At 42.4% G+C, this 27,691-nt stretch overlaps 1 protein-coding gene across 4 annotated transcripts in view; it reads right to left on the bottom strand.

Moving 5' to 3' along the window:
* Positions 1-27,691, bottom strand: part of LOC139272107 (solute carrier family 66 member 2) — a 79,614-nt gene that overhangs the window by 30,845 nt on the left and 21,078 nt on the right. For 2 of the 4 annotated variants that reach the window (XM_070888564.1, XM_070888565.1), the window contains exons 3-4: positions 23,488-23,621; positions 20,830-20,874 (exon numbers count right to left, since the gene is read on the bottom strand). In XM_070888564.1, coding sequence (XP_070744665.1) covers positions 20,830-20,874; positions 23,488-23,621 — 179 coding nt within the window. The remainder of the gene's footprint in view (positions 1-20,829; positions 20,875-23,487; positions 23,622-27,691) is intronic. The other 2 variants (XM_070888566.1, XM_070888567.1) reach the window with 1 other exon arrangement.

Here is a 27,691-nt window from a genome sequence, read left to right as displayed (position 1 = left end):
GTACAAAAGCAAGGAGGTCCTGCTGCAACTGTATAGGGTATTAGTGAGGCCGCACCTGGAGTACTGCGTGCAGTTTTGGTCACCTTACTTCAGGAAGGATATACTAGCTTTGGAGGGGGTACAGAGACGATTCACTAGGCTGATACCAGAGATGAGGGGGTTACCTTATGATGATAGATTGAGTAGACTGGGTCTTTACTCGTTGGAGTTCAGAAGGATGAGGGGTGATCTTATAGAAACATTTAAAATAATGAAAGGGATAGACAAGATAGAGGCAGAGAGGTTGTTTCCACTGGTCGGGGAGACTAGAACTAGGGGGCACAGCCTCAAAATACGGGGGGAGCCAATTTAAAACCGAGTTAAGAAGGAATTTCTTCTCCCAGAGGGTTGTGAATCTGTGGAATTCTCTGCCCAGGGAAGCAGTTGAGGCTAGCTCATTGAATGTATTCAAATCACAGATAGATAGATTTTTAACCAATAAGGGAATTAAGGGTTATGGGGAGCGGGCGGGTAAGTGGAGCTGAGTCCACGGCCAGATCAGCCATGATCTTGTTGAATGGCGGAGCAGGCTCGAGGGGCTAGATGGCCTACTCCTGTTCCTAATTCTTATGTTCGTATAAAGCACTGTATTTTCAATTTGGTTATTGCATCAACAAAATTTGAACGTTTAAAGAGCACCGTTTTCTTTAGTTTTCTCGGAGATACTAGCTAAGGCAAGTTCCGTCTTCTTTTGCCTTCTGTTTAAAATACAAAAACTAATTCAGTATTTTTACAGTTCATTGGAAAGGCATCTGAAGAAAGAAGAATATGGAAACTGATGTAACTTACTGCGTGCTATTTTATTTAGTCTGCTTTGTATTGTGTTTAGTTAATAACATATGAAAAAAAGATATTGGTCTCAATTTAATTGGACTATTGAAGGTCATTAACTAATGAAAACCGGACTTTCATTGTGGACATGGTAAAATTCTGGTTATTTCAAAATGTGAATGTCCCTAGCTCCAGAAATGAAACTTTCACAACATTGGAAAAAATAATAAAAGACACTATGTTGATAATGATTTTTGCTAGGAAAAATAAAAGTTGCAGTTTGGTTGTTTGGAAAATGTTATTTTAAATTGCGGGAAAGTTTCTACTTCAGTAAAGGAGATTTAAATTTCGGGTTTGGAAACCTTTTTAAAATGGACAATACTGGACAGTTTGGAAATAATGCTAGAAAGCTTAGAGGCAATCTAAAATACCGTATTCTCTGAGAGACAGTCATGCTCGAGGTGGGGCGATCGAGATGAATTGCGAGCACTCGTCTCTCATATCAGAAAAGGTTTTCAAAAAAGAATTACGCGAAGTCACGTAATGACGTCATGCCTTCTTACAAATCTGCAAAGGAGTTAAACCTTTCCACGACAGCTGTTTTATTTAGTTCACCAAATAACTTTAGCATCGCTGCATGAAATTTTAAAAATACTGGATGTTATTAATTTGGGTTTCTTAATTGGAAGTGAATGTTTTCCCACGTGCCAGAAGGAAAATAAATTGTAATGGTTATAAAGAATTTTAAGTGTGTAATGACTGGGCCAAGTTAGAACGTTTGATCTATGTTTCTATCTTTAATATGGAAAAAGTGAAGTAATATATCTAGGATACATAATAACACAAGGGAAAAGACAAATGCCCGAGGACAGAAAGGAGGATATTGGATCGATGCCAAGGCCAGGGACTGTGAAATGGGGCAGGCAGGTACTTGGGCTAGTCAATTACTGCTGAAATATGTCGAGATGGCCCAACCTATACAGGACCTGGTCAAAGGGGGGGAAAACCATCCCATGAGCCAGTGGACTGGGGCCCTGATCAAGAAACGCCACTTGTAAAGTTAAAACAAGCCCTCGTAAGAGTTCCAGCCCTGGGATAAGACACGAGGATATTGTTAAAAAATACCACGGGTATGTCCATACAGGTAGAACCAACATGATAAAGCTCGATGTCCCAATGTTGGGGTGGAAGGGAATGGGTAGAGATATAGAGAACCACTGTGGAACGTGCATGACATGCGCGAAATACAATCCAGGGGAGGAACTAAATGTCAGGATGGGACATCAACTCCGACCAAAGGGACCCTGGGAAAACTTAAGATAAATTTTATTGGACCGCTACCCAGCAAAGGGAAGACATATTGCTCAGTTATAATAGATCAATTTACGAAGTGGGTGGAAGCTTTCACCACTAGAAATTGATCAGAAACCGTGGCCAGGATCTTAGCTGAAGAAATAATACCTCGATGGGGTATGTCACGACAGCTAGACTCAGATCAGGGGACACACTTCACCGGGAAGGTAATCCAACACACATGTGCCTTGCTAGGGATTAAGCCATGATGCCACATCCCATATGACCCACAAAGCTCAGAGATGGTGGATAGAATGCACCAAACTCTTAAATTGTCCTTAGCTAAAGCTATATAGAGCCCAGGCTGGGATGGGCAGATTTGCTCCCCGGTATTCTAATGAGACTTAGGTCCACCCCAAATAGAACGACAGGACTGACTCCCTTCGAATTGATGACGGGTAGAGCTGTGAGACTACCGGAGGGAATAATGACAGGAGGGGAGGATGTAGGATCGGCAAGGGATAGAGTCAGGAGGTTTATTAAATAATTATATGAGCAATTGCATACTTTAAAAGCAAGAAATGCAGGATCAACAAATAATTAAGGATATTACACAGGATGCAGATAAGCAACAGAAAAACACCCCTTGGGTGGGTGAGAAGGTGATGGTTAAGATAATCCTTGATAAATCAGAATTTGCACCAAAGTGGCAGGGCCCATATGAGGTGCTTATGACCAGTGACACCTACATATGCGTAGACATGAGAGGAAAGGGAAGATGGAAGCATTAGACACAGCTAAAACTGTACAAATAATTAACCGGTGCCGAACGGATTATCTTTTCTTACAGATAAGTGGCGATCCTGCTATCATTCCATATGACGAAACTGAGGAGTACTATATAAGACACCGGGACTGGGAAAATGAACTCATTGAGGGAACTATATGATCAATAGTGGGGACCATAACAGTAGCTGTAATAATTGTGCTGTTTTGGAAGGTTTGGATAGAAAGACAACAGTGGAGAGGCATCAATCACCAGCAGGAGTTAGAGCTGGTGCGAGTATAAAATGCAGCTAATGATAATATTGGTGATCGGGATCCTCCTGGGTAGAATGGGTTCCAGTTTGGAGGTATACTATACCCCCGATGTTGGGAGCTGTATCAATGATACTACCATATCCGTGCCAACTGATACTGGACTTCAGCTGACACATGAAGGCCCAATAACCCTATATTCAAGGAAAGATCGGTCCTACGGCCTCTTCCTCCACACCAATGGGGAATCCATTGTGGTGAGGTGGAACAAGGATGGCAGCCAAGTGACCTACAGCATGATGGGTAGTAGTCACCCGCAGACAGCACAAGACCACAATGGGACGGTGTAAAAGGAATTCAGCTTCAGGCTCATCCTGTGATAACCCACAAGGGAAGTACACATTGATGCTGGCAATAGGGACAAATGAGCCATGGGAAACTATGGGCCCAAGTTTCCACATGATTTGCGCCTGATTTTTAGGAGCAACTGGTGGAGAACGGACTATCTTAGAAATCGCAATTCTCCACATTTTTTTTCCTGCCGTTCTAGTCAGGTAGAACAGTTCTACTTTAGAACAGAATTTTTTCTTCAAAAGGGGGCGTGTCCGGCCACTGACGCCTGATTTAAAAGTTTCCACAGTGAAAACGTACTCCAAACTAAAGTAGAATGGAGCAAGTGAAGATTTTTGTAGAACTGAAAAAACCTGTTCTACACATTAAAAAATCAGGCGCAGGCTACAAATTAGGCGTCCAGAACGAGGTGGGGGGGGGGGGGGGGGGGAAGAGGGAACTCATTAAATTCTACAATCAATCCTTATTTATACTTCTACAAATATTATACAAATAAATCCAACCTGAATAAACATTTATAAGCAAAGAAAAGATTAAATAAACCATCTTCCTACCTGTGTGAAAGTGCTTCAGCCATCGTTCGAAGGAAACCGCCGTTTGTTGCCGCGCAGGGGAGGGAGGGGAAGGAGACGGCGGCTTGTTGCCGTGGAGGGAGGGGAGGGAGGGGGAAGGAGACAGCGGCTTGTTGCCGCGCAGGGGAGGGAGACAGCAGCTTGTTGCCGCGCAGGGGAGGGAGGGGAAGGAGACAGCGGCTTGTTGCCGTGGAGGGAGGGGAGGGGAAGGAGACAGCGGCTTGTTGCCGTGGAGGGAGGGGAGGGGAAGGAGACAGCGGCTTGTTGCCGTGGAGGGAGGGGAGGGGAAGGAGACAGCGGCTTGTTGCCGTGGAGGGAGGGGAGGGAGGGGAAGGAGACAGCGGCTTGTTGCCGTGGAGGGAGGGGAGGGAGGGGAAGGAGACAGCGGCTTATTGCCGCGGAGGGGAGAGGAAGGAGACAGCGGCTTGTTGCCGCGGAGGGGAGGGAGAGGAAGGAGACAGCGGCTTGTTGCCGCGCAGGGGAGGGAGACAGCGGCTTGTTGCCGCGCAGGGGAGAGAGACAGCGGCTTGTTGCCGCGGAGGGGAGGGAGGGGAAGGAGACAGTGAGAAGGGAAGCTTCAGTGCTGATGGCAATGTGGTTTTATTAAAAGATGTTCAAAAATTAAACAGCTACAAAGAACTACAAAAATGGCCGAGTGCCAATGTTTTTTTTCCACACTGAGCATGCGCGAACGCTCCAACGTGCACGTGCACCGTTGCCGGCAGGAAAAAAACTAATTTAAATAGTACCCGCCCCCTCCCACTTATAAAAACGGCGCGAGTGTAGGCTCCGCCCCCGCGCCAAACAGACAAGGAGCTGCAAAGCGCTCGAGAATAGCGCGTTTGTTTTCTGGCGCCGTTTTAGCTCGTGGAAACTTGGGCCCTATATATTACGATAATACGCCCGTTAACACATATAATAGCCAAACAAAATGGCAAGAAATGACCGTAAGAAACTGTACCAAGAGACATAGAGGTGTTGGGATAGAATGGCGGAGAAATAGTAAGAAAATGGAATGTGTAACATGCTCAGGGACATTTGTTCCAGTCATAATTGTTATGTCTTTAATACTCTTATGAATGACTCCACGAGGTCTAGTATTGTACTTGAGCTGTTGTGACCTTAGTCCCATTTATTGTAACTCCACAGTGAGGCACAAGCATGGTGGGCAGCCTTTTATACTGGGCCCTGCACACCTATGCAGGTGACCCTCAGGTCTCCCACCACAGTGCTCTCTGGTGGCACACCTTATGTGGCTATACAGTTAGTATACATGGTCTACATACATGACACCAAACAGCAGCAAGGAACAAACCAGGGAGTGTGAGACCCAGGAACGCCAAAGCGAGAAATATCTGATTGCCCAGACAATGCAGATCCCCCCACTAAGACAACGACTAAGTTTAAAATAACCGGAATTACACTCTCAAGAACGTCACAAGGGTGCATACAAAAGGGGAAAGAGGGAATTTTCCTGTGCATAAAGCAGGAACAGTGCTCACAATCACCAGGTATAACGGTGGTAACAAGGGACGAGCCTATCACCCCATCCCCAACAACCACGTCACAGGCAGCTGAACTAGATACACCGTCAGTGCCCAATAGGCGGGTTCAATGCCCAGAACACACACCTGGGCCACAAAATGGATTAGTGTTAGTAAAACGTGAAGAGATATTATATGATAATGTACACCATGAGTTGGTACCCATTGTGTCAAATTTGACTAATCTAGAACTTCCCGAAAGGTGTTCTAAAACAACGCAGTAGTTGTACCGAAGATTGATACAACAAATCCTCAGACAAAGTAACTATGCCAACGGGGGGGCCAATTAGATTCCGTTCTCATGGACGACATAAATGAGGCCTGGTAAATGATGCAGCTACAGTCTTTAACACCGGAACCTCGGTGGCAAACACCACTGATTTGGCAACTTTGGATAATAAAGTATGAGATTTAGCTTCACGTATTAAGAAAATTTTGCATGAACAAAATCAGAATCAAGGTTCACAGTTAACAGAGGACCAAGTGCTGACAATTAGATTACAGGATATAGCAACAGTCCTCGAGACCCACACATGGACCATTAATAAGCTAATCAAGGAAGAGCATTCGGGAGCTGGGTAATAGAACAGACAAGGGAAAATTTGGCACAGATTCACAGAGGAGAGGTTCCCCTGTGGATCAGCAATGACCAATTGGTCAATTTGACCATGCATTCGTAGGAAATACAAGGATGCCAACTCAGGGGGATGAAACGCATATATCCCGCACAAGTGGAATGTAACAATGATAAAGGGGGACTAGTAGGATTGGTACTGGCCATTCCAGTAATTATAGGAGATAACCCAAAGGAAGTATATGAAGTACAAAACATAGGGATTATTAGGGAAGGTGTGTATATAGCTGAACACAAGATGCTACCATATGCTGTAGCTTACGGAGACAGTTTGATAGGAACAAAATTGGAAGAATGTTTTACTCATCAGTGAACCACAATATGTCCTCACAAAATTAGTTATGATCCTGAGGCAACTTGCGGATTTATTACTTGTACGCAGGTAAATTGCACCATGGAAACCGTGGGCGCACAATGGGGAAAGACACACGTGGCGTATGTAAGCAACGGAGAATACTGTGCAACAACTAATCAGAAATCCTTTAAGTACAATCAACAGGAATGCCAGATCCCCACTACTACATTCTGCTTTGTTCCGGAAATACCTGTGAGAATCGGAAAGGCTGAATTGGTAGACATACATTGACAAGAGTCAACATCGATACAGGTGTCAGGAGACATAAGGGAGGAGCTCGCCAAGTATGTGAATATGTTTGGGTATGAGGTGCCCCCATTATCAGAACACCTCGTCAAACTACGAGAAACAGTTCCCAAGAGTCAGAGAGTGTACTACACTCTCAGGCAGAACAATCAGGACATTCGGAAGGATATCGAGAATATTAAGGTCACCAAATGATGGGAATGACCTATGGAACTGGGGACTGAACATTCAAATTCATCCTTGGATAAGGATAATATCCCATGTACTTATCGTGATTCAATTACTGATTGTGCTATATCTGTTGTGTTTGCAATGTGCTGCAGCAAGAAAACGGAAGGCCCGACTACTGGTAAGGGCAATTAAGGCTAGGTCAACCTCGGGGCAGGAAAACCTTTATGCGCAGAAGGAGGACAAGGGGCGCACTGTTTGAGGTTTAGAGAGACACGTGATGGTATTCCAGACTAGATGGCCACTGGTCAAGAAAAACTGGAGGGAGTTCTTTAACAAATCTCAACAGTATGGCCTGCTTGTGTATAGAAGGGCCATAAGGGGAGATTGTAAGGGGAATAAAATACAGACAGATGATCACCAGAGTGGGTACTGAAGGTAGTGAATTGATCTGACATGTAAAATGGTTCAGATTAAAAGGGCTCATCAGTATTAGGAGGTTGTGAGGAGTCGGAAGTTCCTCCACCTCAAGGGAGGGATTATAAAATATTGCCTATTGACAGATTGTATGTAAAACTCACTTATAAATGATAGAAAATGGCCGTATAACATGAAATGAAAACTTTAAATAGTCAAGACATTGAGGCAACGACATAGAATCAGGCTAAAGGGAGTAGCTTTGCTTGCGTGCTTACCTTTGAAGAATGCAGAATAGCCAGAGCAAGGTCAAAACTATAGAACAACACATTCCAAAAGGCTGAGATCGGCTCCACATATTATGAGAGATGGAGAGGTTGCGAGACCACTCAGCAGCCATTCTGATAAAGATTAACGAATCAATGTAGCTCTGATGATTAGTTGTAGACCAACCGGTGGTCGTAGTCTAGTGTTCATGAGACCACCATGCCTCGAAAACTGTATAACTGTGTGTGGAACCTTTGTTCATTGAAGATCCTGTCTTAGGCTGCTAGGACTGAGAATTTTCCCTGCATATGCTGGAATAAAGATCGTGTCGGACCTCTCTCTGGAGTCTGTCATCAATCGGGCGTCAATCCTCTATTTCAGTGGGTCCGCTCGGGAGAAAGGAAGATTACTCCACAACACCGACCAATTAACAGGAAGCGGGTCTGATGATGTCATCTGATGATCAGCTGGTTTCCTTAAAGGGACCATGGTCAACTTTTTTCTGACAGTTCTTCTGTCAGTGTCCTGCAGCATTGAGTTGCTGCAAACACTGACAAGCACTGCACAAAGCTGAACCCAGGCTCTCCCACGACTCCCTCCAGATGTTCATGGAGGGAGTCGCAGCATGCAGGGAGGTTCTCTTCCCTTCCAATAGATGGAAGGCCTCTCCAGGACACCTGGGTGCACATTGTATAGGACGACACAAGCAGGGATGTAGTCAGGAGGACCTCACTGCAGTGGCACAAACCTTTCAATGATCTCAGATGATCACAGAATGTTATTGCAAAGCCACACTCAACCTCATCTTGCTGTGCTACTCATTGCGTCCCCATCACTCTGTATTCCCAATCCTACCCCTGCATATCCTTACTCACACCTTGCACCTCCAGCCATCCCTCTATCTACATTATCACATCCTCATATCACTAGCCACCCATCACACTCATCCTTGTCCAATCATACCAACTAACACGCAAGGGTAGGCACTTACAAGTTTTAGTCAATTTTCATGTAGACTTTCTGCTACTGTGTTTTCAAACATTGAAATCTTTATTTTGAACACTGTGTGTGCACCTTTGGAAGTGGCTTAGTGAATTGTAATGAATGGTTAGACATAAGGGTACCCTGCACAATGGTGATGTGTGAGAAAGGAATGGCTTGGACATTGCAGGGATGGTTTATGGTGCTGGTGTGGGGTGGTGCCAACCTGGCACATCAAGTGATGGCAGCCAGGGTGCACAGCGTCAAGTGAAGTAAATGTGGCCATGGTGAGGCCATCCCTGGCGTCCTGGGCAGCAATGTGGTCGGGTGCTGATGCCCTGTGCAGCAGCAGATGATTGTGGAGAAGGTTAGTGTTGTTGCTGGTGATGCTGGTGTGCCTGATGATGTTGGTGTTGTGGTTGATCGTGGTGGGATTCACAAGGTGATATTTTGTCAAGGGCACCGATGCTGGTGACTACTATGTGTGCGAGAAGTGTATCCAGCTGCAGCTCCTGTCAGACCGCATGACGGCACTGGAGCTGCGCATGGATTCACTCTGGAGCATCCGCGACGCTGAGGATGTCGTGAATAGCACATTTAGTGAGTTGGCCACACCACAGGTAAAGGTTACAAAGGCAAATAGGGAATGGGTGACCATCAGGCAGAGCAGGAGTAGGAAGGTAGTGCAGGGGTCCCCTACGGTCATCTCCCTCCAAAACAGATATACCGCTTTGGGTACTGTTGGGGAAGATGGCTCATCAGCGGAAGGCAGCAGCAGCCAAGTTCATGGCACCATGGGTGGCTCTGCTGCACAGGAGGCTAGGAAAAAAAGTGGGAGAGCTATAGTGGTAAGGGATTCTATTGTAAGTGGAATAGATAGGCGTTTCTGCAGTCGCAATCGAGACTCCAGGATGGAATGTTGCCTCCCTGCTGCAAGGGTCAAGGATGTCTCGGAGCGGCTTCAGGGCATTCTGAAGGGGGAGGGTGAACAGCCAGTTGTCGTAGTGCATATAAGGTACCAACGATATAGGTAAAAAATGGGATGAGGTCCTACAAGCTGAATTTAAGGAGCTAGGAGTTAAAACTAAAAAGTAGGATCTCAAAAGATAGTAAACTCAGGATTGCTACCAGTGCCACGTGCTAGTCAGAGTAGAAATAGCAGGATAGTAAAGATGAAAACGTGGCTTAAGGAATGGTGCAAGAGGGAGGGATTCAAATTCCTGGGACATTGGAACTGGTTCTGGGGGAGACCAGTACAAACCGGACGGTCTGCACCTGGGCAGGACCGGAACTGATGTCCGAGGGGGAGTGTTTGCTAGTGCTGTTGGGGAGGGTTTAAACTAATATGGCAGGGGGATGGGAATCAATGCAGGGAGAGAGAGGGAAGTAAAATGGGGGCAGAAGCAAAAGATAGAAAGGAGATAAGGTAGGGTGGAGGGCAGAGAAATCAAAGGCAAAAATCAAAAAAGGGTCACATTACAACATAATTCTAAAAGGACAAAAAGAGTGTTAAAAAAACAAGCCTGAAGGCTGTGTGTCTCAATGTGAGGTGCATTCGTAATAAGGTGGATGAATTAACTGCGTAGATAGTTTTCTCAGATATGATGTAATTGTGATTACGGAGACATGGCTCCAGGGTGACCAAGGCTGGGAACTCAACATCCAGGGGTATTCAATATTCAGGAAGAATAGACAGAAAGGAAAAGGAGGTGGGGAGCGGAGCGTTGCTGGTTAAAGAGGAGATTAACGCAATAGTAAGGAAGGGCATTAGCTTGATGATGTGGAATCTGTATGGATAGAGCTGTGGAACACCGAAGGGCAGAAAACACTAGTGGTAGTTGTGTACAGACCACAAACAGTAATAGGAAGGTTGGGGATGGCATCAAACAGGAAATTAAGGATGCGTGCAATCAAGGTACAGCAGTTATCATGGGTGACTTTAATCTACAGAAAGATTGGGCTAACCAAACTGGTAGCAATATGGTGGAGGAGGATTTCCTGGAGTGTATAAGGGATGGTTTTCTAGAACAATATGTCGAGGAACCAACTAGAGAGCTGGCCATCCTAGACTGGGTGTTGTGTAATGAGAGGGGATTAATTAGCAAGCTTGTTGTGCCCCTTGGGGAAGAGTGACCATAATATGGTAGAATTTTTCAATAAGATGAGATGAGGAGTGACACAGTTAATTCAGAGACTAGGGTCCTGAAGAAAGGTAACTTCGATGGTATGAGACGTGAATTGGCTAGTATAGACTGGCGAATGATACTTAAAGGGTTGACAGTAGATAGGCAATGGCAGACGTTTAAAGATCACATGGATGAACTTCAACAATTGTACATCCCTGTCTGGCATAAAAATAAAATGGGGAAGGTGGCTCAACCGTGGCTAACAATGGAACTTAGGGATAGTGTTAAATCCAAGGAAGAGGCATATAAATTAGCCAGAAAAAGCAGCAAACCCGAGTACTGGGAGAAATTTAGAATTCAGCAGAGGAGGACAAATGGTTTAATTAGGAGGGGGAAAATAGAGTATGAGGGGAAGCTTGTAGGGAACATAAAAATTGACTGCAAAAGTTTCTATAGATATGTGAAGAGAAAAAGATTAGTGAAGACAAATGTAGGTCCCTTGCAGTCAGAATCAGGTGAATTTATAAATGGGGAACAAAGAAATGGCAAACCAATTGAACAAATACTTTGGTTCTGTCTTCGCTAAGGAAGACACAAATAACCTTCCGGAAATACTAGGGGACCAAGGGTCTAGCGAGAAGGAGGAACTGAAGGAAATCCTTATTAGTCAGGAAATTGTGTTAGTGAAATTGATGGGCTTGAAGGCCGATAAATCCCCAAGGCCTGATAGTCTGCATCCAAGAGTACTTAAGGAAGTGGCCCTAGAAATAGTGGATGCATTGGTGGTCATTTTCCAACATTCTATAGACTCTGGATCAGCTCCTATGGATTGGAGGGTAGCTAATGTAACCCCACTTTTTAAAAGAGGGTAAGAGAAAACAGCGAATTATAGACCAGTTAACCTGACATCGGTAGTGGGGAAAATGTTGAAATCAATTATTAAAGATGTAATAGCAGCGCATTTGGAAAGCAGGGACAGGATCGGTCCAAGTCAGCATGGATTTATGAAAGGGAAATCATGCTTGACAAATCTTCTAGAATTTTTTGAGGATGTAACTAGTAGAGTGAAGAAAGAACCAGTGGATGTGGTGTATTTGGACTTTCAAAAAGCTTTTGACAAGGTCCCACACAAGAGATTAGTGTGCAAAATTAAAGCACATGGTATTGGGGTAATGTATTGACGTGGATAGAGAACTGGTTGGCAGAAAGGAAGCAAAGAGTAGGAATAAATGGGTCCTTTCAGAATGGCAGGCAGTGACTAGTGGCGTACCGCAGGGTTCAGTGCTGGAACGCCAGCTATTTTATAATATACATTAATGATTTAGACAAAGGAATTGAATGTAACATCTCCAAGTTTGCAGATGACACTAAGCTGGGTGGCAGTGCGAGCTGTGAGGAGGATGCTAAGAGGCTGTAGAGTGACTTGGATAGGTTAGGTGAGTGGGCAAATGCATGGTAGATGCAGTATAATGTGGATAAATGTGAGGTTATCCACTTTGGTGGCAAAAACAGCAAAGCAGAATATTATCTGAATGATGACAGATTAGGAAATGGGGAGGTGCAATGAGACCTGGGTGTCATGGTACATCAGTCATTGAAAGTTGGCATGCAGGTGCAGCGGGCAGTGAAGGCGGCAAATGGCATATTGGCCTTCATAGCGAGAGGATTTGAGTATAGGAGCAGGGAGGTCTTACTACAGTTGTACAGGGCCTTGGTGAGGCCACACCTTGAATATTGTGTACAGTTTTGGTCTCCTAATCAAAGAAAGGACATTCTTGCTATTGAGGGAGTGCAGCGAAGGTTCACCAGACTGATTCCCGGGATGGCAGGACTGACATATGAAGAAAGACTGGATCGACTAGGCTTATAGTCACTGGAATTTAGAAGAATGTGAGGGGATCTCAGAGAAACATATAAAATTCTGACGGGATTGGACAGGTTAGATGCAGGAAGAATGTTCCCGATGTTGGGGAAGTCCAGAACCAAGAGTCACAGTCTAAGGATAAGGGGTAAGCCATTTAGGACCGAGATGAGGAAAAACTTCTTCACTCAGAGTTGTGAAACTGTGGAATTCTCTATCACAGAAAGTTGTTGAGGCCAGTTCGTTAGATATATTCAAAAGGGAGTTAGATGTGGCTCTTACGGCTAAAGGGATCAAGGGGTATGGAGAGAAAGCAGGAATGGGGTACTGAAGTTGCATGATCAGCCATGATCATATTGAATGGTGGTGCAGGCTCGAAGGGCCTAGTCCTGCATCTATTTTCTATGTTTCTATGTGAGGTTGGAATGACAGAAGTGCCCTGTCAATGGTGAGAGAGGTTGCTCCAAGGAGGTGGCAGTGAACAGAGTTCACTGCAAACACTTCCAACCTTCATCTTCTGACATTGGAAAGTGAACAGCTGTGAAACGGTAGTTTTTATACCACTTCTGCAGCTGTCAACTTTCCAAAGCAAGAGTCACAGAACCCAACACCACTTACCTGGCGTGTTCCCTGAGGGACGGCAAACCCATCAAAAAGTTGATAAAATTGTAAATGCCTGCTTTTAATCCTACTAAATAGAACTAAACTACCTGCTAAGTACCTTAATGAAGTGATCCGCTTGGAATCAGGTCTACAATCCGCACGCAGACCTGGCAGTTAAGAAACTGACACGGAGGCGGATTCAGAGCAGGATCCCAACCCACTGTCAATCAGGGCCATTTTGACAGCGGGCCTGCCTCCCAACCCGTACTCGCAGGGCTAGGAAGATTCTGCCCTATCGTACAGATTGACTGCAGGTATCCTTGCAGCAGATGGCACAGCTTTGCAATGGTCACCCTGCTGAGTCTGTGGAGTCAGTTACTGGTGCTAACTGCCAGATAGGTGTTCCAGGGCCTGCAGATTTGGTCGGTGGCGCCATGGCAGATGTTGCACATCCAATCTTGAAGGCTCCTGATCTCCTAGTCATGTCTTCTTTCATCTTGCATTGCTTAAATAATGAAATAGTGTGATGGCGTGCTTCTATAGCACTCCCAGCAATAAGGCAAGAGTGGCTTGTCAAATGGAACTGCACTTGGTGTGGCTTCCAGTTAGATGGCACAGTCTGAAATTAGATAAAAGTTTGTATTGTGGGAGATACTTTACAGATCCTGTCTTGGAAAGAGCTTCTGTAGTCAGTTTCTATGATATTAATAACACTGATTCTGCTGCTTCATTCATTATTTTTAAAAATCCATTATGGTCTGATTCATTAAAAAAATTCAGGATTAGATTAAATAAATTACATTCATACGCTTAGCCGCAAAATAAATCTATACATCTATTAAACATTTGCAAAATAGAAAAGTACACTAAGCATTCGTTAAATTAAATGTTTCTTTCTGTCCATTTAAATTGGTATTTTAAACAGCTTCCCTTTAATGCCTGCCTTTTGATGGTTGATGTTCCATTAGGAGGGATTTATGGTCAAACAGCTCCAAAAGCAACTTGGCTCTCCTTGCCATACTAAGAGTATGTTTAATTAGGCTACCAATAATAAGAAGTGGGAGTAAATTATACAAGTGTACAGCGAAGAAGGAATTGCAGCCTGGTGCATTTTCAGTGAGGGCCAGGCGGAACCACCAGCCACCCAATTTCATGCAGTGGCCTGCTGGTTAAAAAATGCCAACCGTAGTAAATGAGGACTTCTCTATGCCAATGCTCATTACTCATAAATAATTCATTATTCTGCGTTTCGAACTCTGTACGGTTTATTGCTTAAAGCAGAAATGAGCCCCGATGTCTCAAGACTGGGTCATATAGACCCAAGAAGCTCTCAAATTTGATTCCAGCTGTAGCACTCTAGCCTGAGTCAGATGGTTGTGGGTTCAGATCCCACTCCAGAGACTTTAGCACATAAATCTAGGCTGACACTCCAGTGCAGTGCTGAGGGAATGCTGCACTATCGGAGGTGCTGTCTTTCGGATGAGATGTTAAACCGAGGCCCCGTCTGCTTTCTCAGGTAGTTGTAAAAGATCCCATGCACTATTTCGAAGAAGGTATCCTGGTCAATATTTATCCCTCAATCAACATAACAAAAAACAGTTCATCAGGTCATCATCACATTTCTGCTTGTGGGAGTTTGTATGCGTAAGTTGACTGCCATGTTTCCCACATTACAACAGTGACTACACTTCAGAAGTACTTCATTGGCTGTAAAGCGCTTTGGGATGTCCTGAAGTCATGAAAAGCATTATATAAATGCAAGTCTTTCTTTGTGCTGAATTAGCCTATGTAAGCCACAGTTAAACCTGCCCTCAATATTCTCTAGCTGGAGGTGGAGAGTTAATCATAAGCCAGGCTTCATGCTCCTTATGACCATTTAGAATTGTGCACCTGTAAATGTTGGGCAGGACAGAATGGAGTGTGATGCCCCTAGTCAAACAGGCTACTGACTGTTAAGATGCTGACAAAGAATGGTAATTTGGGCAAGATAATATTTTTCAGTTGTACAGGTTTTATACTGTTGTTTTACAGGCTATTTTAAAACTAGAACGAGATACAGCTGCTCCTAGTTCTCTAAGGTATATTAAAATGTATGTTTGATATGTATGTTTATACATTTCTGGATTCTGTATTGATCCAATTCATGCAAGGCCATGATTACAGATGGTACAACATCAGGTTTGTTTACAAGATGAAACAGCTGCCATCTAAAGTGTCGATTAATAGATCCAACAGTACCATCCAACTATACTGAAGTACTTACTGTTTTTTTTAAATTGATGTGATGTTTAGGGTTGGTTTTCCCAGAGCTGGCTACCTCAAGGTAAACCAATGTTGCAGTGGAGACCTCAATCAGGCGTGAGGCCTCTTATTTGCATATGCACAGGAGCCAACGCCTGCTTCAGGCACAGGTAAAAGATGCAACTTGTTCATCCTTACTAAATGTGGCGAGCTGTGTGCTTCCTGCAGGAAGGAGGCCACGTAGTGCCTGAAAAACGGGTGCTGTGCGGTCCAATTTAACCCCGATAGTCTTTACTCAATCACTGGAACTTTAAAAAAAATTCAGTAGAATCCAGCTGGGTACTACTATTTCTTTTTAAAACAACTTTACAGTTCAATCAGAACTAGGAAGGGTGGTGATTGTACTTCCACAGTGAAGTCCATTTGCCAACCTACTAACAATTCAGTTCTGACTGAAACGTTACATGGTAAATCTCCAGTAGCTGGGAATAACTGTAATTTCTCCAAATAGCTATTAGAATGAAAAAAGTATTTTGGAGTGTTCTGCCCAGTTTAGTTTCCTCCAATTTGCTCTCCATACGCTGCAGTTAGTGAAAGGATGCTACTCATGCTGGGCTACGGTTTAGGTGCAAGCAGGGCTAATATACAGAACTGCAAAAGGCCCAGGGCTGAAGTTTTACAATGCTATATGTAGGCATGGAAAGCATTGGCACTTTAAAAGGCATTTTGTTTTTAAGTATACTTTTAAATCAAGTATATTTGAAATAGAACTACAATCGTTAAGTATTGTTTTAAGCAATATTGCACCCCTCTTTTGGAAAATTAGTCCAAATCATGATGAATCAGATCATTACTCTTAAATATCTACAGTGAAAATGCATGTTATGTCCACAACATCTGCTTGGATAAAAATGATGTAACTATTTAGGTTTTTGCAATCACTATCAAATGCTGACTCCTACAGGACCAAGAACGTATTACTTTTTATTTTACAAAATGTATTGTACCCTAGCCAAATAAAATTTTCAATTATTTATTACAGACTAAAGATCATGCCATTTCACTGTTCTAATTTTTAACTAATTCAGATTAGACAAATGTGTATTTCTGCTAAATAAACTTCTGTGCCATAAAACACAAAACCTTCATGCTTGAAAGACAAGTAGATTTGATAATCTAATATTAATTCTTCCTATAAGTCACTGCTATCATGGCAATTTGTATATACGCATATGCTGTGCAGTAAGCCATGATTTAAGAAAAGTAATCTTGTGCTATTTAATGGCATGGATCAGAGATAGAATGAAGAAATTACATAACTCTCCATACCTACTTTTGAGCTATGCATGTCATGTTAACTGCCTACCTTTGAATTGTCTACAAGTTTCAATATTTTGAGGCTCAGAAGGAGCCTTGTTTAACAAAGGATTATTTAAACCCAATCCATAGAATTAAGCACAAAATCTAGATTGAGACTCCAGTGCAGTACTGAGGGATGCTGCACTGTCAGAGGTGCCGTCATTCGGATGAGACGTTAAATTGAGGTCCCATCTACCCACTTAGGTGGATGTAAAAGATTGCATGACACTACTTCGAAGAAGAAGGGAGTTATCCCTGGTGTTTTGGCCAATATTTATCGTTCAACCAACATCACTGAAACGAATGATCTGGTCATTGTCTCAGTGCTGTTTGTGGGAGCTTGCTGTGCACAAATTGGCTGTCGCATTTCCTACATTACAACAGTGACTAAGCTTCAAAATACTTAATTGGTTGCAAAGTATTTTGGGATGTCCTGAGGTTGTAAATCTCTTTTAAACAGGTAGGAAAAATCTCTTTTTTTCCCCAATCGGAAAAATACTTATTTTCCCTCAACGTTCAGTAAATGTGAAGCATGCTTCCTGAGGTCATGCACTATATCCCAGCTGAAAGAGTGAGCAGGCCCCATCTTCTATAACTGGTCACCATCAAGAGCATGAAAATGGCATCGGCTGGAGGAACCTGTTTATTTTCTCCTTGTAGAGAAACAATAGAGACCAGCTATCAGCCCACACTAGCATGTTGGATGTGATGGTGTCCGAGCTGCTGGAAATTTAGAAATTCCAGGCAAGGAAGGCAACTGGTCAAGGATGAATGATGAAAGATATAATATCTGATAGACATCGGAGAGTTGTTACCAATTTGCATACGGGAAGGCAAAAAACAAAAATACTGTCAAGAACCTTTCCTCAGATTAAATGGTAGAGACAATCAAAATCTGCTTCAGCAACATCATTAATTTTCTCCATCCCGCACAATCCAAAAAAATGGACAACTTTTTAAGAGGGACCCACTATTTGTCATTCGACCACAAGGTGGAAGTGTTGACCTGTGAAACATTTCATGTCGAGAATAAAACCAGCCTAGTTTTTACTACATTGAAAGGGACAGCTTCTGACTAGTTCCAAACACTAAACAAAGAAATGCATGTTAAATCACTGCGTGGGTCCATAGTTTTGCTAGGCTTTATTTCTAAATCTTAACAGTAAACAAGGGTTTAACAAAAATCATGCAATCATTTAACAGCTACCACCAGAATAGAAAAACTAATTAGAATAAAATAATGTAAAACAAGCTTCTGTAATACTCCTGTTAGCACCAACAGTAAATTTATCCTCGTATACCACTACAAATAAAGCATCCCCCCACCCCGCAACAGCCACACACACACACACACACACACACACACACACAAACTGTAAAAGAATTTGGCCACTTATTAGCTGGAATATCTCTGGGTAACTATTTTATAGTGTTTTGTTTAAAGCATAGATTTTCAAATTGGAATCCCCAGACTCTCCTGAGAGAATCCTCAGGGGTTCCTGATGTCATTAGCTGTCGGTACTGTTTTGTATTGTTGGCCTATTTTGGTTGCTGTATACTAATGAAAACATTGTGCAATAATAGCACTGTTTCCCTTTGGGAAGTTAAGAGAGCCTATGAAATTGTGTCAATATTGCAAGGTTTGAAAACTGGTTTTAAAAGCTAGTTATATCAGAGAATACAAGTTTGATGTTAAAGGCTCAACATTAAGCCACAAAAAGATCATTCAGAAATCAATGCAAGTGTGGTTTAAGAACAAAATCATCTAATTTCCTGCAATGCCATTTTTTGAGAATATCGGTTTCATTCTAGAATTTCATCAACGTAGAAAATTAAAAAGTCTTAAACTGATTTTCAATAAATCAGACATGATGTAGTCTATTAGCTCCTGATACCATTTATTGAATATGGGCAGGATTTCTAAACATGGTGCCTGGTTTCAAAGATCAGTCTTTTGTATTGTACTGCACACTGTATTCAACCCGTACCTTTGAATAAGTTACTAAAGCATAAATTTCCATTGACTCATCATCAGAACTAGATTACTGGAATAAAATGGCTTTTCCATTCCAACACTCCAAAATATGATCCACACAAATATAAAACTTATTCATGTATTACAGTGACACCCACCCATGCAGCAGGGTCAATGAAGCCTTCTACCCACTGAAACCATGCTCTGTGAAAACCCAAATAGAGAGAAACTATTTCCGCTGGTCGGGGAGTCTAGGACTAAGGGGCACAGTCTAAAAATTAGAGCCAGGCCTTTCAGGAATGAAGTTAGGAAACACTTCTACATGCAAAAGTTTGGAACTCTCTTCCGCAAACAGCAGTTGATGCTCGGTCAATTGTTAATTTTAAATTGGAGATTGATAGATTTTTGTTAACCAAAGATATTAAGGGATATGGGGCAATGGCAGGTATATGGAGGTAGGTCACAGATTGGCCATGATCTCATTGAATGGTGGAACAAGCTCAAGGGGTTAAGTAGTCTACTCCTGTCCCTATGTTCCCATGGAAGGATGAACAGATTGGGTCATCACAAAATACTAGCTTGCTGCCAATTCGTCACATTCTCAATAGCAAATGAGCTCTTGTAGGTGACAACTGGAAGTGACACACATATATTAGTTGAAGGACATACTTATAAAGTCAGAAGATGTAACACAAAGCTCCAAGAATTATTGAATTAACAAGGCTAAAGTAAAGGATGTTGGGTGGTATCAGCCGAAACTAACAAATGTCAGCACTTTTTCCAAAATATCTTATCCAAATATTAGCCCTTTGTCGAACAATTTGCAGCATCAAGAATATACCAGCATTGTGTACATTAGCTTGCCCTAATTAGGCATCTCTCAACTTACTGAGTTTGGTCAAGTCTTTACAAATTTCCTGAGGTCTTTCATAAACATTAAGGTTAAAGTACTGGAAGTTTTACTACTCTTTAAAAGTAAGTGATTATGTTTTTTTAAAGAAAGTCTACAAATTATGCTGTGAGATCTTAACACTTCTCATGCACATGAAATCACTTTGCTGCCTCAATCTATTTATTTTAAATTCCATTAAGATTGCACGATAATTTCATGCTGTTTTATTAAGCATTCATACACTCATTTCTTGCCTCAAGTGACTTCTAGAAGTTATTTTATACCAATTTACAGACTTTTACAGGGAAGGCACCTTATTAGAAAGGAAAGTAATTTGCATCTGCATACTGAGTTCCCAGTCTTAGCCATGCCACTGTGGGTTAGCACTGCAAGAGGCCATATGCTGTCCACAGGGAAGGAACACGAGTCTTTCGAGCGCTTCTTAAATAGAAAACTCTGCAAATCATTTACAATAGAGAGCTTGCTTAACAATGTTACAAGTTGCTATTCTTTGCAGCTAGAGCTGGAAAAGTTTCGTTAAAAGCTCTCAAAGTAAATATTAGTCATGCAAAGTTGCATTACCATCACAAAATTAGGTCTGCATGTTCTACATTATCACGTAACTATGGCTTAAGAGACATTCTAAATTGCTACTCATACTCAGACGTGACAGAAGTACATTTAGCATTATACCTTCAACACATATCAGTTTTGGCTGAGACTGTAGAGGTATCGAAAATTAGAATTTATTTTTAACAAAGATCTCTATGAATTGACCTTGGAATGCGCAAACCTTTCACATAGAATAGGAGAGATAATTAAATTGTCTATCTACGTGCTCAATATTTCCTTATCAAGATGACAAACATATTCAAGGCCTTGAAATGTTCAGAATGACCAAACCGCTCCCATTTTATTTCAATACACGCAAACACATCCCTCGAATGAAAAGACACTGCGCACACCAAGTCCTTTTACTACACACGACAATCATGCATTCAACAACAAAAAAATTAAATTGGAAAAAATGCAGGGTCAGAGAAAGGCAATGGGATAAATCTTGGGATATGTGCATGCTACATGGGTGTATACATACCCAGAAAGAACTTCCTAGGAGTTTTGATTTCTTCATCTTTACTGTCTGTTAACACAGACCAATAGCCAAAAAGAAAAGACAATAAGAAGCAAGTTGATTTTGATTCAGCCCAGGAATTTTCAGCAACCATTGCATGTGGATAATTTTGCTGGGGTAGCAGGGATGTTAGTAAAGAAAAGAATTCTTGCAAGTTAATCATTTTTAACCCATGCTTTTTTCTGTACACATCCAAGACGAAGATTCATTATTTCCTCCTTTAAATTTGTAATAGCCTTTAATAATCCAACTCTTCATAATATGGTTCCTAAATTAACTCAGTATCTGAAAATTGAGAATAGAACAGCTTAAAATAAGCACACAACAGGCTTTATAGTAGTCAGGATAAAACTAATATATTTTGCTGCGGAAATTACACTACAATTTCTTCTTTTAAAAAAAATACTTTAGCAAGAGCATGAAATAGCACTGAACATTAAACTGAAAGTGTAGATTTGTGATCTCGGCAGCCTGAATTCAGACCATTGCCGGGTTGAGTATGTTCAGATGGGTGTTTTTTTTTAATGTTGTGTCCTTGCTCGGGTTAAGAACATGCCACGTTTTCTCATCTCACAGAAAATGTCCAACAAGCGTCACTTGCCCAATTCAACGGGTATGTAGCATCCACCAGTCATTCATGGCCAGTGGATACTGCAGAATGTACTTTGAGACACCTCCCCACCCCTCCATTGCACTCCATATATTTTTATTAGGGTGCCCCAATAGGCCAATGACCATGTGATACTAAGCCATGCAGACCAAGGCGGCCTGTACTGAGCTGCAGGGTGCCACATATGGCCTTAGCAACCTTGAGGTGGAAAGAGAAGCATTCAGAAGGGGCTCTTGCTCCTGATTATCATTCAGCAACCCCTGCAGAAAAGTGTGCACATTTGCATCCGGTAAGAACAAGATCAGACTTGGTTGTGATATTCCCAAAGGTGAAAATGCATAAAGAGATCATCTAGGTGCAAACAAGAACACCCTTGAGTGAAGCACCAGAGAACTCCCAGTATACAAGGAAGCATACTGCAGTTCAAGTCAATGAGTCATCAGAAGACAGAATATTTGCTGTAAAATGTCGTTATTTAATTTAGTGCTCTTTACCCTCCCCTATTGGTTTTGCACCAGTCGCTTTAAATAAGCAAACACTTCTGTGGAGATCAATCTCACCCAATAAACATGCCGCATTCTAAAAGAAAACTAATCTAATATAAGTCTCTTGTTTCAAAGGGCAAATTTACTTGACTATTTACTCTGAATGGAGATTGAAGTACATAACTGCACTGTTCAACATTTAGTTTCTTCCCAACCTAACCCCCCCCCACCAAACACACATTTATTTTAATTGTGCCCTGTGTACAAGCTAAAATATTGAATTTTCTAGATATTTATCTGCAAGACAGAATTTAATTCGAGCAAGTGATAATTTGATGCTGTTAAAAACTGTACATTTACAGCCCAACATTCTGAACAAAAAATGTGCCAGGATCTGGAATCAAAGCATGCCAGGGCAACATTTAATAATCAGTTCAGCACAGCACTCTGAACACTGGTCCAAAGAATGATCATGCTTATCCAAAGTCAGTGTTACAGGTCAGTTTTACTGCCACCTACCATTTAATGTTGCATACCTCTGAAATAGAGAATGACAAGAACAAGGGCGCAGGGCATACACTAAGGTACCTGATAATTTATAATAATTTTCAATAGAATCCTTTTAAATTGTAGGGTGTATATTTTGTACAATGCTCTCTGGACATGACCTAGAGTTAACATATAGTATAAATTACGTTTTCTTTTAATTTAAAGCTCACCAGAAGGCGACATGCCCACCCGTCAGGGTTGGCAGCTTTGTAGTATTTAAAGCAACACACAAACATGACAATCAATTGTCATCATTTCTCTACCCCTCCTCCTCCCCTCCCCACTCAACTACCAACAGTTCACTAGGATATTAATTTTGGAAATGCTGAAAGGTTGGCAACATATTTGGTACATGAACAAAGCTCAGGCTGAATTTCTTCCTATTATTTCTTCAAAAAAAAAAGAATGCAGGGCACATGGCCATTGATACAATCACACACGGTTAGGGATAGGGGATAATAGATGGTGGTGGGGGGGGGTGCGAATGGTTTCAATGAGCAGTGGGATGTGCTGGGAGACAAAGTTCAACAACATAGTCTCTTACTTTCATGCCCTGGCCTTAACAGTTCAGTAAAAAAAAAGTTCTCCAATTGAAAGGCCAGCGACATTGTGGTAAGTTTGTTCTTTTTTTACATCAACTCAAAAGGTATATTTTACATGAGGATAAGGTCATTACATCATCTTTACTTGAAGCATTCCTTTCAAAAGTATTTCCTCCCCCACCCTGACAGTAGCAAAGTGCTACTGAATCATTATAGAATTAGCAGCTCTGGAAAATAATTCCAAAGTTAGAGTATTTTCTAAAACCGTAAGATTTTTAACAACAGAATCCCTTCTGGTCATAATGTCTGTTTAAATGTGTCTCTTTATTTAATGGCTTACTTGATGGTTTACACAACTGCAATACAGGTACAAAATTTTTTCTGCAATAAAACAATATGCTGCCATTTTGACTACCTTTATTGCATTGCTACTAACCTGAAAAGGCACGGCGTCGTGTTGTGAGTTCGCTGGCCATACGGACAGCAGTACATAACTTCAACATCACTAACATGGTAATGATCATGATTATGCTTTGCAACAAGAGCGGTGGCTCAAAGTACCTTCCAAACCTTAAGAAAAGAGAGAACATAATATATTCGCACTTCAAGCTGTACAAGTTATTTTAAAAGATCTGTTAATAACTTTAATTAAAATAGAATTATTCATCAGTAAACTGGACATACATACGTATGTAGAATTATACAGAATCTACAGCACAGAGAGGGAATTATGCTGGCATTTATACTCCTCCCACTCTAATTTCTTCTTCCTGCCCTGATCCCCGTACCCCTTTATTCCCTTCTACATAACATAAGAATTAGGAACAGTAGTAGGCCATCTAGCCACTCGAGCCTGCTCCGCCATTCAACAAGATCATGGCTGATCTGGCCGTGGACTCAGCTCCACTTACCCACCCGTTAGCCTCAACTGCTTCCCTGGGCAGAGAATTCCAGAGATTCACAACCCTCTGGGAGAAGAAATTCCTTCTCAACTTGGTTTTAAATTGGCTCCCCCGTATTTTGAGGCTGTGCCCCCTAGTTCTAGTCTCCCCGACCAGTGGAAACAACCTCTCTGCCTCTATCTTGTCTATCCCTTTCATTATTTTAAATGTTTCTATAAGATCACCCCTCATCCTTCTGAACTCCAACGAGTAAAGACCCAGTCTACTCAATCTATCATCATAAGATAACCCTCTCATCTCCGGAATCAGCCTAGTGAATCATCTCTGTACCTCCCCCAAAGCTAGTATATCCTTCCTTAAGTAAGGTGACCAAAACTGCACGGAGTACTCCAGGTGCGGCCTCACCAATACCCTGTACAGTTGCAGCAGGACCTCCCTGCTTTTGTACTCCATCCCTCTCGCAATGAAGGCCAACATTCCATTCGCCTTCCTGATTACCTGCTGCACCTGCAAACTAACTTTTTGGGATTCATGCACAAAAGAGTTTCAAACTCAAAAGAGTTTCAAACTCAAAAGAGTTTCATGCACAAGGACCCCCAGGTCCTTCTGCACCGCAGCATGTTGTAATTTCTCCCCATTCAAATAATATTCCCTTTTACTGTTTTTTTTCTCCCCCCAAGATGGATGACCTCACACTTTGCGACATTGTATTCCATCTGCCAAACCTTAGCCCATTCGCTTAACCTATCTAAATCTCTCTGCAGCCTCGCTGTGTCCTCTACACAACCCGCTTTCCCACTAATCTTTGTGTCATCTGCAAATTTTGTTACACTACACACTCTGTCCCCTCTTCCAGGTCATCTATGTATATTGTAAACAGTTGTGGGCCCAGCACCGATCCCTGTGGCACACCACTAACCACCGATTTCCAACCCGAAAAGGACCCATTTATCCCAACTCTCTGTTTTCTGTGAGCCAGCCAATTCTCTATCCATGCTAATACATTGCCTCTGACGCCACGTACCTTTATCTTCTGCAGTAACCTTTTGTGTGGCACCTTATCGAATGCCTTTTGGAAATCTAAATACACCACATCCATCGGTACACCTCTATCCACCATGCTCGTTATATCCTCAAAGAATTCCAGTAAATTAGTTAAACATGATTTCCCCTTCATGAATCGATGTTGCATCTGCTTGATTGCACTATTCCTATCTAGATGTCCCGCTAGTTCTTCCTTAATGATAGCTTCAAGCATTTTCCCCACTACAGAAGATAAACTAACCAGCCTACAGTTACCTGCCTTTTGTCTGCTCCTTTTTTTTTTTTAAACAGAGGCGTTACATTAGCTGCTTTCCAATCCGCTGGTACCTCCCCAGAGTCCAGAGAATTTTGGTAGATTATAACGAATGCATCTGCTATAATTCCACCATATCTTTTAATACCCCGGGATGCATTTCATCCGGACCAGGGGACTTGTCTATCTTGAGTCCCATTAGCCTGTCCAGCACTACGCCCCTCATGATAGTGATTATCTCAAGGTCCTCCCTTCCCACATTCCCATGACCAGCAATTTTTGGCATGGTTTTTGTGTCTTCCACTGTGAAGACTGAAGCAAAATAATTGTTTAAGGTCTCAGCCATTTCCACATTTTTAAATCCCCCTTCTCATCTTCTAAGGGACCAACATTTACTTTAGTCACTCTTTTCCGTTTTATATATCTGTAAAAGCTTTTACTATCTGTTTTTATGTTTTGTGCAAGTTTACTTTCGTAATCTCTTTCCTTTCTTTATTGCTTTCTTAGTCATTCTTTGCTGTCGTTTAAAATTTTCCCCCTAACCTTGGCCACCTTATACGCATTGGTTTTTAATGTGATACTCTCCTTTATTTCCTTGGTTATCCACGACTGGTTATCCCTTCTCTTACTGCCCTTCTTTTTCACTGGAATATATTTTGTTGAGCACTATGAAAGAGCTCCTTAAAAGTCTTCCACTGTTCCTCAATTGTGCCACCGTTTAGTCTGTGTTTCCAGTCTACTTTAGCTAACTCTGCCCTCATCCCACTGTAGTCCCCTTTGTTTAAGCATAGTACGCTCGTTTGAGACACTACTTCCTCACCCTCAATCTGTATTACAAATTCAACCATACTGTGATCACTCATTCCGAGAGGATCTTTTACTAGGAGATCGTTTATTATTCCTGTCTCATTACACAGGACCAGATCTAAGATAGCTTGCTCCCTTGTAGATTCTGTAACATACTGTTCTAAGAAACAATCCCGTATGCATTCTATGAATTTCTCCTCAAGGCTACCCCGTGCGAATTGATTTGACCAATCGATATGTAGGTTAAAATCCCCCATGATTACTGCCGTTCCTTTTTCACATGCCTCCATTATTCTCTTGATTATTGTCCGCCCCACCGTGAAGTTATTATTTGGGGGCCTATAAATTACGCCCATCAGTGACTTTTTCCCCCTTACTATCTCTAATCTCCACCCATAATGATTCAACATTTTGTTCATTAGAGCCAATATCGTCCCTCACAACTGCCCTGATATCATCCTTTATTAACAGACCTACCCCACCTCCTTTCCCTTCTTGTCTATCTTTCTGAATTGTCAGATGCCCCTGTATGTTTAATTCCCAGTCTTGGCCCCCCCTGCAACCACGTTTCTGTAATGGCCACCAAATCATACCCATTTGTAATGATTTGTGCCGTCAACTCAGTAACTTTATATCGAATGCTGCGTGCGTTTAGGTAGTGTTTTAATACTAGTTTTTAAACCATGATTTTTAGTTTTGACCCCTCCTGCAGCCCCTTTATATTCATACATATTGTCCCTTCCTATCATCTTGTGGTTTACACTTACCCCAGTGCTACTCTGCTCTGTTGCCTCCTGCCTTTTGCATTCTTTCTTGGGGTCCTGTTCATCTGAGTTCTCACCCACTCTAACTAGCTCAGAGCCCTTTCCTGGGTTCCGAATACTCCTTGCATTGAGGCACCGAGCTTTCATGCTTGCCTTTTTATTTCCCTTTGACCCTTTAGAATTTTGCTGTACAGTGGCCCTTTTTGTTTTTTGCCTTGGGTTTCTCTGCCCTCCACTTTTACTCATCTCCTTTCTGTCTTTTGCCTCCATTTTGTTTCCCTCTGTCTCCCTGCATTGGTTCTCATCCCCCTGCCATATTAGTTTAACTCCCCCGCCCCCCCCCCCCCCCCAACAGCGCTAGCAAACACTCCCCCTAGGACATTGGTTCCGGTCCTGCCCAGGTGCAGACCGTCCGGTTTGTACCGGTCCCAGCTCCCCCAGAACCGGTTCCAATGCCCCAGGAATTTGAATCCCTCCCTGCTGCACCACTGCTCAAGCCACGTATTCATCTGAGCTATCCTGCGATTCCTACTCTGACTAGCTCGTGGCACTGGTAGCAATCCCGAGATTACTACTTTTGAGGTCCTATGTTTTAATTTAGCTCCTAGCTCCTTAAATTCGTCTCGTAGGAACTCATCCCTTTTTTTACCTATATCGTTGGTACCAATGTGCACCACGACAACTGGCTGTTCACCCTCCCTTTTCAGAATGTCCTGCACTTGCTCCGAGACATCCTTGACCCTTGCACCAGGGAGGCAACATACCATCCTGGAGTCCCGGTTGCGGCCGCAGAAACGCCTATCTATTCCCCTTACCATTGAATTCCCTATCACTATTGCTCTCCCACTCTTTTTCCTGCCCTCCTGTGCA

This window comes from Pristiophorus japonicus, chromosome 1 (genome assembly GCF_044704955.1).
Source record: "Pristiophorus japonicus isolate sPriJap1 chromosome 1, sPriJap1.hap1, whole genome shotgun sequence".
Lineage (NCBI taxonomy): Eukaryota > Metazoa > Chordata > Chondrichthyes > Pristiophoridae > Pristiophorus > Pristiophorus japonicus.
The sequence above is the reverse complement of the archived record's forward strand: the minus strand, read 5'-3'. Positions and strand labels throughout refer to the sequence as shown.